The sequence below is a fragment of the Ylistrum balloti genome, unplaced genomic scaffold, assembly GCF_031769215.1.
Source record: "Ylistrum balloti isolate Yb309-2 unplaced genomic scaffold, AGI_CSIRO_Ybal_v1 Utg370720, whole genome shotgun sequence".
NCBI lineage: Eukaryota > Metazoa > Mollusca > Bivalvia > Pectinida > Pectinidae > Ylistrum > Ylistrum balloti.
In genome coordinates this window covers 365,453-378,499 of record NW_026782428.1, presented here as the reverse complement: position 1 = coordinate 378,499, position 13,047 = coordinate 365,453, and the positions used below count along the sequence as shown (strand labels likewise).

Sequence of the window (13,047 nt, the reverse complement as noted above, 5' to 3'; positions counted from 1 at the left end):
GGTGACTGTAATACAACCAGAGATCTGATGACACTGACTACCTGATCATGGTGACTGTAATACAACCAGAGATCTGATGACAGTGATTACCTGATCATGGTGACTGTAATACAATGGGAGATCTTAGACACTGACTACCTGATCATGGTGACTGTAATACAATGGGAGATCTGATGACACTGACTACCTGATCATGGTGACTGTAATACAACCAGAGATCTGATGACACTGACTACCTGATCATGGTGACTGTAATACAACCAGAGATCTGATGACACTGACTACCTGATCATGGTGACTGTAATACAATGGGAGATCTGATGACAGTGACTACCTGATCATGGTGACTGTAATACAACCAGAGATCTGATGACACTGACTACCTGATCATGGTGACTGTAATACAACCAGAGATCTGATGACACTGACTACCTGATCATGGTGACTGTAATACAACCAGAGATCTGATGACACTGACTACCTGATCATGGTGACTGTAATACAACCAGAGATCTGATGACACTGACTACCTGATCATGGTGACTGTAATACAACCAGAGATCTGATGACACTGACTACCTGATCATGGTGACTGTAATACAACCAGAGATCTGATGACACTGACTACCTGATCATGGTGACTGTAATACAATGGGAGATCTGATGACACTGACTACCTGATCATGGTGACTGTAATACAACCAGAGATCTGATGACACTGACTACCTGATCATGGTGACTGTAATACAACCAGAGATCTGATGACACTGACTACCTGATCATGGTGACTGTAATACAACCAGAGATCTGATGACACTGACTACCTGATCATGGTGACTGTAATACAATGGGAGATCTGATGACACTGACTACCTGATCATGGTGACTGTAATACAACCAGAGATCTGATGACACTGACTACCTGATCATGGTGACTGTAATACAACCAGAGATCTGATGACACTGACTACCTGATCATGGTGACTGTAATACAACCAGAGATCTGATGACACTGACTACCTGATCATGGTGACTGTAATACAACCAGAGATCTGATGACACTGACTACCTGATCATGGTGACTGTAATACAACCAGAGATCTGATGACACTGACTACCTGATCATGGTGACTGTAATACAACCAGAGATCTGATGACACTGACTACCTGATCATGGTGACTGTAATACAACCAGAGATCTGATGACACTGACTACCTGATCATGGTGACTGTAATACAATGGGAGATCTGATGACACTGACTACCTGATCATGGTGACTGAAATACAAACAGAGATCTTATGACACTGACTACCTGATCATGGTGACTGTAATACAACCAGAGATCTGATGACACTGACTACCTGATCATGGTGACTGTAATACAATGGGAGATCTGATGACACTGACTACCTGATCATGGTGACTGTAATACAACCAGAGATCTGATGACACTGACTACCTGATCATGGTGACTGTAATACAATGGGAGATCTGATGACAATGACTACCTGATAATGGTGACTGTAATACAACCAGAGATCTGATGACACTGACTACCTGATCATGGTGACTGTAATACAACCAGAGATCTGATGACACTGACTACCTGATCATGGTGACTGTAATACAACCAGAGATCTGATGACACTGACTACCTGATCATGGTGACTGTAATACAATGGGAGATCTGATGACACTGACTACCTGATCATGGTGACTGTAATACAACCAGAGATCTGATGACACTGACTACCTGATCATGGTGACTGTAATACAACCAGAGATCTGATGACACTGACTACCTGATCATGGTGACTGTAATACAATGGGAGATCTGATGACACTGACTACCTGATCATGGTGACTGTAATACAATGGGAGATCTGATGACACTGACTACCTGATCATGGTGACTGTAATACAACCAGAGATCTGATGACACTGACTACCTGATCATGGTGACTGTAATACAACCAGAGATCTGATGACACTGACTACCTGATCATGGTGACTGTAATACAACCAGAGATCTGATGACACTGACTACCTGATCATGGTGACTGTAATACAATGGGAGATCTGATGACACTGACTACCTGATCATGGTGACTGTAATACAACCAGAGATCTGATGACACTGACTACCTGATCATGGTGACAATGTCTGAACACTGACAATCATGGTGAGAATACAACCAGAGATCTGATGACACTGACTACCTGATCATGGTGACTGTAATACAACCAGAGATCTCTACCTGATGACACTGACTACCTGATCATGGTGACTGTAATACAACCAGAGATCTGGACACTGACTACCTGATCATGGTGACTGTAATACAACCAGAGATCTGATGACACTGACTACCTGATCATGGTGACTGTAATACAACCAGAGATCTGATGACACTGACTACCTGATCATGGTGACTGTAATACAACCAGAGATCTGATGACACTGACTACCTGATCATGGTGACTGTAATACAACCAGAGATCTGATGACACTGACTACCTGATCATGGTGACTGTAATACAATGGGAGATCTGATGACACTGACTACCTGATCATGGTGACTGTAATACAACCAGAGATCTGATGACACTGACTACCTGATCATGGTGACTGTAATACAACCAGAGATCTGATGACACTGACTACCTGATCATGGTGACTGTAATACAACCAGAGATCTGATGACACTGACTACCTGATCATGGTGACTGTAATACAACCAGAGATCTGATGACACTGACTACCTGATCATGGTGACTGTAATACAACCAGAGATCTGATGACACTGACTACCTGATCATGGTGACTGTAATACAACCAGAGATCTGATGACACTGACTACCTGATCATGGTGACTGTAATACAACCAGAGATCTGATGACACTGACTACCTGATCATGGTGACTGTAATACAACCAGAGATCTGATGACACTGACTACCTGATCATGGTGACTGTAATACAATGGGAGATCTGATGACACTGACTACCTGATCATGGTGACTGTAATACAACCAGAGATCTGATGACACTGACTACCTGATCATGGTGACTGTAATACAACCAGAGATCTGATGACACTGACTACCTGATCATGGTGACTGTAATACAACCAGAGATCTGATGACACTGACTACCTGATCATGGTGACTGTAATACAATGGGAGATCTGATGACACTGACTACCTGATCATGGTGACTGTAATACAACCAGAGATCTGATGACACTGACTACCTGATCATGGTGACTGTAATACAACCAGAGATCTGATGACACTGACTACCTGATCATGGTGACTGTAATACAACCAGAGATCTGATGACACTGACTACCTGATCATGGTGACTGTAATACAACCAGAGATCTGATGACACTGACTACCTGATCATGGTGACTGTAATACAACCAGAGATCTGATGACACTGACTACCTGATCATGGTGACTGTAATACAACCAGAGATCTGATGACACTGACTACCTGATCATGGTGACTGTAATACAACCAGAGATCTGATGACACTGACTACCTGATCATGGTGACTGTAATACAATGGGAGATCTGATGACACTGACTACCTGATCATGGTGACTGTAATACAACCAGAGATCTGATGACACTGACTACCTGATCATGGTGACTGTAATACAACCAGAGATCTGATGACACTGACTACCTGATCATGGTGACTGTCTGATGACACTGATGATCATGGTGACTGTAATACAACCAGAGATCTGATGACACTGACTACCTGATCATGGTGACTGTAATACAACCAGAGATCTGATGACACTGACTACCTGATCATGGTGACTGTAATACAACCAGAGATCTGATGACACTGACTACCTGATCATGGTGACTGTAATACAACCAGAGATCTGATGACACTGACTACCTGATCATGGTGACTGTAATACAATGGGAGATCTGATGACACTGACTACCTGATCATGGTGACTGTAATACAACCAGAGATCTGATGACACTGACTACCTGATCATGGTGACTGTAATACAACCAGAGATCTGATGACACTGACTACCTGATCATGGTGACTGTAATACAACCAGAGATCTGATGACACTGACTACCTGATCATGGTGACTGTAATACAATGAGAGATCTGATGACACTGACTACCTGATCATGGTGACTGTAATACAACCAGAGATCTGATGACACTGACTACCTGATCATGGTGACTGTAATACAACCAGAGATCTGATGACACTGACTATCTGATTATGTTGACTGTAATACAATGGGAGATCTGATGACACTGACTACCTGATCATGGTGACTGTAATACAACCAGAGATCTTATGACACTGACTACCTGATCATGGTGACTGTAATACAATGGGAGATCTGATGACACTGACTACCTGTAATACAATGGGAGATCTGATGACAGTGACTACCTGATCATGGTGACTGTAATACAACCAGAGATCTGATGACACTGACTACCTGATCATGGTGACTGAAATACAAACAGCGATCTTATGACACTGACTACATGATCATGGTGACTGTAATACAACCAGAGATCTGATGACACTGACTACCTGATCATGGTGACTGTAATACAATGGGAGATCTGATGACACTGACTACCTGATCATGGTGACTGTAATACCTACCTGATCATGGTGACTGTAATACAACCAGAGATCTGATGACACTGACTACCTGATCATGGTGACTGTAATACAACCAGAGATCTGATGACACTGACTACCTGATCATGGTGACTGTAATACAACCAGAGATCTGATGACACTGACTACCTGATCATGGTGACTGAAATACAAACAGAGATCTTATGACACTGACTACCTGATCATGGTGACTGTAATACAACCAGAGATCTGATGACACTGACTACCTGATCATGGTGACTGTAATACAACCAGAGATCTGATGACACTGACTACCTGATCATGGTGACTGTAATACAACCAGAGATCTGATGACACTGACTACCTGATCATGGTGACTGTAATACAACCAGAGATCTGATGACACTGACTACCTGATCATGGTGACTGTAATACAACCAGAGATCTGATGACACTGACTACCTGATCATGGTGACTGTAATACAGCCAGAGATCTTATGACACTGACTACCTGATCATGGTGACTGTAATACAACCAGAGATCTGATGACAGTGACTACCTGATCATGGTGACTGTAATACAGCCAGAGATCTTATGACACTGACTACCTGATCATGGTGACTGTAATACAATGTCTGTGAATTCCCATTATTCATCTGGTACGATTAATGCAAAACTGCCACTTTGACATTTACCAGTTTGGTGAAATTAATCCATTCTGTGATCATGTGTGACTGATCTGAAATGATAGACTCATTAGATATGGTGTCACTTGTCATTAAAGATAACTATACATTATATTTATTGTAATCAATCTGATCACCGTAGGTATAGTATACAAAGCCTACCATGACAGGTGTTCGCGTACGGGGGGAGAAAAGCTTACAACGGTCACCACAGGTCTTGATTTCACTGTCCACTAGTTCGAACGCAAGTGTTCAGGTAAGACCGGATTTCAAAGGTGAATTTCAGTATGATTCAATCATTTCGGACACAAAATTAGATCAGTATTTGGAATTGAGAGGATCCTTATTAGGAAGTTTATTATTTCTATCCTAAAGAGGATGTCATTCAGTACATCCCATTTCGTTTGGTTTCGAGAGGTTATCGGTTTTGAGAAAGATTGCTTTGGGGATGTATCCCACTCAATAATCACACCTAGACTTACATTTACTCCTCAACTCCCTAACAATAAGATAGATTTTCTTGAAGCCTGTATACAGACTGCTTACTTCTCTGATAGATAATTCACAGTTATCTAACAATGATGAAAAATGAAAAAGCCAAAAACAGGCTGCCCCTGTATACTTATGATACCTAATATCTAACATACCCTTGAAGGTGTCATAGGTCCTGCACATGCCTTTACAGCCATAAGTGGATCCTTTGGGCTCCATGAAGAGAAAGGGACATTCATGGCAGGATTCTTACTGTCTGGAGACCAGGGAGGGCCAATCACAGGCTGTGTTGTGTTGTCCTCTGACCTGACCAGAGGTACATAATACTGACCTAACAAGATACAAATTCCTACACTTTTGTATGCTGTATCAAAAGAGACATAAATCTGCAAGAAAAACTTTCTCAAGGTTCAATAGACACATAACTATTTATCATGGTTATGTCAGCCAACTTGATTACTTCAAAGCTAATAAAATAGGATGCTTATCACTAGCCAAAGCCACTTTGAATTTAACTTATTTTACTCCAGATAATCTGATCAATAGCTTTCAATGTTGCTTTAGGTATTTTCACTCACAGACAAATAAATTTATCCTCCCAGTATAAAGTGACATCTTTGACTCAAGAAAAACAGGTGATAATATGCAATACATTTTACCTTCTAATAATTCTTTAATCTCATCTTTCAAATTTTCATCTGGGTCTGTACATCTACTGCAAATCACCTGTCCAAAATTATATGAAAGTGAATCAATAAGGCAGATGTTTTTAACAGACATGGGTATTCAACAGACATGGGTATTAAACACAAGTACATATTCAACAGACATGGGTATTCAACAGACATGGGTATGTAACACAAGTAGATATTGAAAAGACATGGGTATTCAAAACAAATAGATATTCAACAGACATGGGTATTCAACACAAGTACATATTCAACAGACATGGGTATTCAACACAAGTACATATTCAACAGACATGGGTATTCAACAGACATTGGTATGCAACACAAGTACATATTCAACAGACATTGGTATGCAACACAAGTACATATTCAACAGACATGGGTATTCAACACAAGTACATATTCAACAGACATGGGTATTCAAAACAAGTGGATATTCAACAGACATGGGTATTCAACACAAGTGGATATTCAATAGACATAGGTTTTCAATTCAAGTAGATTTTCCAGAAACTTATAAGACTAATACATTATGAGACATAGGTTCTCAAACAAAATCCATATTCAACAAATACTGGTTTTTAAATGATATTAAAATGTAAACAGATATTAGCAATCAAAGTCAATTTGTATTGAAGAAATGCTAAAATTCAACAAATATGATGTTCAGTGATGTTCCTAAGAGTAGGATATTCAATAAACATTGACGTTCATAAGACAATGATATTCAATAGATATACGTTCAGTGTACTTTGATACACAATTAACAGTGATGTTCAAGAGACTAAGATATTAAATACAGATTCATACTGAAAGACAGTCATGTTGAATAGACATGAATATACAATAGCATTTGATTTATATATGGTTATGTTTAATAAACATTGATATTCAATATGTATTGATTTTAAATTGAGATGGATATTCAATACACATTGATGTTCAACAGAACCAGATATTCAACAGGCATGAGTGTTTATGCTGTGTTTACTTACATCAGCAGCAGTCTGACCATAGTTGTTACGGAAAAACCGGTCGACCTTGGGATGCGATACAATCACAGAAACAACATCTTTGTGTCCAAACTTACAGGCAAAGTGCAAAGGGGATTCACAGCTCTAAAATATACAAAGATTCAACTTCGTTAAAAACTTTATTCTAAAGTGTTGAGGTAGACAGATTAACATGACTCTTTTGTCTGGAGTGTTGAGGTAAACACACTTACCCCTTTGTCAGGAGTGTTGAGATAGACACACTTACCCCTTTGTCAGGAGTGTTGAGATAGACACACTTACCCCTTTGTCTGGAGTGTTGAGGTAGACACACTTACCCCTTTGTCTGGAGTGTTGAGATAGACACACTTACCCCTTTGTCTGGAGTGTTTAGGTAGACACCCTTTGTCTGGAGTGTTGAGATAGACACACTTACCCCTTTGTCTAGAGTGTTTAGGTAGACACCCTTTGTCTGGAGTGTTGAGGTAAACACACTTACCCCTTTGTCAGGAGTGTTGAGATAGACACACTTACCCCTTTGTCTGGAGTGTTGAGATAGACACACTTACCCCTTTGTCTGGAGTGTTGAGGTAGACACACTTACTCCTTTGTCTGGAGTGTTGAGATAGACACACTTACCCCTTTGTCTGGAGTGTTTAGGTAGACACCCTTTGTCTGGAGTGTTGAGATAGACACACTTACCCCTTTGTCTGGAGTGTTGAGGTAGACACCCTTACCCCTTTGTCTGGAGTGTTGAGATAGACACACTTACCCCTTTGTCTGGAGTGTTGAGATAGACACACTTACCCCTTTGTCTGGAGTGTTGAGATAGACACACTTACCCCTTTGTCTGGAGCGTTGAGGTAGACACACTTACCCCTTTGTCAGGAGTATTGAGATAGACACACTTACCCCTTTGTCTGGAGTGTTGAGGTAAACACAATTACCCCTTTGTCTGGAGTGTTGAGATAGACACACTTACCCCTTTGTCTGGAGTGTTGAGATAGACACAATTACCCCTTTGTCTGGAGTGTTGAGATAGACACACTTACCCCTTTGTCTGTAGTGTTGAGATAGACACACTTACCCCTTTGTCTGGAGTGTTGAGGTATAGATCCACCACAAAGTTGATCCTGTTGGTGCGTGTTAGCTGAGTCTCATTGGTGTGAGCGTAAAGCTTGTCAATCAGGTTTGGATCCTCCAGAGTATCTAGGATCAGTTGACACATGGCTGCCTGATTGTTCTTGGCAGCCACATGGAGGGCATTGTAGCGTGAACTCTCCTAGAAAGTTCAGACAATAGAATAGACAAAATCAAAGTTGACAATACCTTCATAAAACAATAATGACTATACTGTCACCTTCATCAGACGACTTGTCAATGAAGCATATGCGCACCGATGACGGTGACAGTAGTCATTGATAATTCAAACACAATAACTAAATTTATTTCTGGAGATATAACACTCCACTCCAGCATGATAAAACAAATTCTGTGGTGCCTGTTTGTATGTGGCATGCACAAATGATTATAGATTTATCCGATTGGTGACACTATTGTAAAAAAGAAAAACTTATTGAACATTTTGTCAAAATACATATGAGCTAGAAAAAATGGCTCCCATATACATCTTCTGCCAAACCTGCCTTTGCAACCATCTGAATGTTTCATGTTTTCTTCATATATGTCCATAACAAACTTGATGAGTAACATTTAAGAGTTAACACCTAGGTGATATTATCTCTGTCTGATCAGTCTCATAATCAAAGTTGGACATCTAATTACAATCTGAGAATTGTATATACATATAAGTTATACCAAATCAAAATGTCAAGATAATCAGATAGGATAATATGTCCTAAGCAACGGCTGTAAGATTGTGAGGGGATCTCATCATAAACCCTATAATCTAAATACTGGGTCATTGTTAATGGGGAAATTTGTCACTCAAGTGTAGAACATAATTTGTGTTAAATCTTAATGTGACCGTCTGGCTTATCAGACAGATAGTTTAATTGCGGTCACCTTAGTGTCAGAATCCTGCCGTGAAACATTGGCTGGACATGCTCTCCACCAGTGAGACATTAACTGGTCACGGTTTAATTGTAGATCAGTAGAAGACACTTTCCCTATCAGAATTAGATTATAATTACTTTAGGATAAACTGTAAGATCACAACAAATAGAGTCAGTCCTGGTGTGGCCATGGAAGGAGTAATTTTGTTAAGCTCGATACTCAGGCCATACATGTTATCATTGTTGTAACTTGTGTTAATACTCAACATTTGTACTTGAGAACGGTTGTTGCTGGTCTTTTGTATAACATAAGGATAGGACAACATAGAGGGGTAACAGTCATTAAAAAGGACAAGAGCTAGAGATATCTGTACCTGTAAGATGACAGGAGTGTCTCATTATAAAACAAAATCTAAATACTGAGTCATAAAAAAGGACAATAGGTTTTGTCTTGTACCTGTAAGATGACAGGAGTGTCTCCACTGCTGATAAGCAAACGAGGGTTTTCCCAGAACATGTTCTCTACCACACGACATTCACCCTGTTCTATCTTTTTCCTAAGGGCAGTTAACTCTTGTATCTTCGGAGCTTTGAATGGGCAGCTTTCCACACTTACTCCAGTTGACAGAAATGAAGACTCAGTTGGGCCCTGTTGGATAAAAGCAAAATCTATAATCTTGGAAGTAGGTGTGCATACATTTACAAGAGGCCCACTGGCCTTAACAGTCATCTTACAACAAAAACTTTCAGCAGGGAAAAGGGTTATTTTTTTCTACTTTGAATGAAATCTTACTAAGAGGCTGTTTTCCATGATGCTTTGGTAAGCAGTAGGTAATCGTAACAAATGTTACCTATTTTTGGACAGTAAAGAGTTCAGACAGTATTCAACTCTAAATCTGAGTCAGTTTCCTTTCTTAATACACTTTTTGGAACATTAGATTAAAACCTTGTCAGCAATATCATTTGCTATATTAATGACCATGGATGAAATAATTTGAATAGCCCACCATTTGATAATGACGGGCTAAAAATAAAAGTTGGGTGACAAGTTTCGAACTCGACTATAATTGGGGAGTATATCAAGATAAATATTTCTTGTGATGAACTTAAATTTGGTTGTGACTTGTGTACAGTACTAAGTGTATTAAGAACTGTTACTAGTGTGTGATAGCAAGAGTTCAATCATTTAAATTTTACTTCTTAATTACAATATTGTTATGTATTACGTACATTGTATTTAAATTCATATTTGACAGATTTGAGCAATTTTTGCATCAGTATGTTGTGGTTCTGCTTGAAAGACTATCAAGAAATAAGTCTGAAATCCAAAGTCTCCTCCATGAGAATTACAGCAAAATTTAACACCAAAAGATTCCATTAGACACAATAGGAAATATAGGAGGTCTTTCAAAATATAGATTTTTGAATCAAAATATAGGAAAACATAGGAATATATAGGAATTGGTTGACAGCCTCTTAAAGTTATATTGTTTTTGTGAAAATTTCGTAAAATTTATACTGGAGTTGGACAAGATTGGAGCCCAATCCCACTGGTGCAACTTGAGAAGTTTGAAATAAGTGTTCCACAGGAAAAACCATGATTGTGCAATCATGTTACAAAACGGCCTCCCTGGCTGCCATGTCAAAGTTTTGACAAGGTCAAAAAGTAACCAGGATCCTCAGAATCATTTCATGCAAGTTTCAGCTCAGTCCCACTGGTGGAACTTTAGAAGTTTAAAGCGGCTATTACCTTAGATTTCAACACTGCAAAATGGAGAATTCGGCTTATGAATATTAAAATATATCCATAATAATAAGCAATACACGCGCCTTTAACGTCAAATTTGTTGTTTTTGTACATATTTTCGGGGTCTGATCATTGTTTATCTTGACTATTTTTAATAAACATGTTCATGCTCGGTTGATTATGACGAAAGCCAAGAGGGCCACATGGCTTGTCACGTGACAGTCATTTACTTCCGCCTCAAAGAAAAAAAAGATTAAAAGGTAAACAAACGCACATGTCATATGTATGACACTTGCTTTTGCGCCTTTCTGCTAATTCTTGTTTGCAGTAAATGATTTTATAGTGTTATAATATATAATTTTTAACAATCAATATCTGTAATTCCTTTTGTTTTGGCTTTGTCGTGCGAGAATTATCTATGTTTATCGTGGCCCTAAACTTGTGGGGCCCCAAAGGGGGTAATTACAATCGGAAAAAAAAACTCATTGTGCAGAAATGCACAGGAATTGATACTTTGTCTGTAAACATTAATAGATATTACACTGTTTATTATGAAGGTTATGTTTATCATCACGGTTGTTATTCTTAAAGTAACACCAGTACCATCATATTTTTTACACTTAAAACGAATACCTCCAACTGGGGCCCACCATACAGTCAACAACAAACGCACGTTGTCGTAAGTAAATTGAAGTGAATAACACAACTATTTTCATTCAACATTTTTTAGACAACATTTTTATTAATGTTGTTCATAACATATTCACGTGTCAAACACTGAATATTGGATTATAATCAATGACAGGCGGATATGTTATAATTATAGGCAGCAGTTTCACAAATTCCGAATCTGCATTCAGTCCAAGATCCTCCTTCATCGTTCACCATTTATCAATCTCCTTTCTAATATAAATTCTTTTTTTTTTTTTTTGTAATTATTTTTTTTTTTATTTTCAAATACATTGTAGACAATTATACAATTATAAGAAAATTATTACACATATACAGCACTGCTGCATTCATCATCCTCATCATCAAAACAATCATCATCACGGACTGAAATTATACATGTTTAGTATGCACTTAATTCTTACAATATCAACTACCTGTGTAGTGAAGAAACCTGGCGGTAGTGACACGACCTAAACGTTCACAAACACTCTGGCTGTCAGGCGCAATAAAAATATGTTATTTTATCTATAGAGGAGTATTTAGTAAGATACCTAATAGTATAATTTACATAGAGCACAACTTGTTTCTAAAAATAGGTATTTAGAACTACATTATGTATTTAACGTACAGAACATAAATTAATTATCTACCATGCATAGATAAGTGTAAATATATATATATGTACAAATTACACGTTTGTTTACAATTATTCTTACCTTTTAGTGCAGGAGGAAGTAAATATCCTAAAAATTGATGAGTTCGAAAATACATCCACACAATCACAAAGAAATTTGCACCACAACTACACACTATTCACAATCAGACTAACTATACAGAGATAAGTTTAGCTAGACACTCATAAGGTGTCTGTCTGTAGTTCTGTGCTGAACTATATATCCTTATCAACACACATGTAACTAGCGAATGTTAGCATCGTTCATCAGAAACTCATCCATGATGATGGTGTTATACGAAAGTCTTCGTTTCCGCCCGTCTGTAAAAATAGCAAAAAGTTTGCCGTCCAAATTGTAAGTGTTCTGTACACAATTCAGTTTGTAAGCTTCACTCGATTTCCCCTGGTTAGACTTGGTAAGGTCCTCAAAGA

The 13,047-nt window shown here is 38.7% G+C and overlaps 1 protein-coding gene across 1 annotated transcript in view; it reads right to left on the bottom strand.

Annotated features, from left to right (window-relative positions):
• Positions 1–13,047, bottom strand: part of LOC132557773 (ankyrin repeat and LEM domain-containing protein 2-like) — a 37,573-nt gene that overhangs the window by 21,280 nt on the left and 3,246 nt on the right. Inside the window, exons 3-7 of the mRNA XM_060222299.1 lie at positions 9,981–10,172; positions 8,596–8,790; positions 7,512–7,634; positions 6,487–6,553; positions 5,983–6,158 (exon numbers count right to left, since the gene is read on the bottom strand). Coding sequence (XP_060078282.1) covers positions 5,983–6,158; positions 6,487–6,553; positions 7,512–7,634; positions 8,596–8,790; positions 9,981–10,172 — 753 coding nt within the window. The remainder of the gene's footprint in view (positions 1–5,982; positions 6,159–6,486; positions 6,554–7,511; positions 7,635–8,595; positions 8,791–9,980; positions 10,173–13,047) is intronic.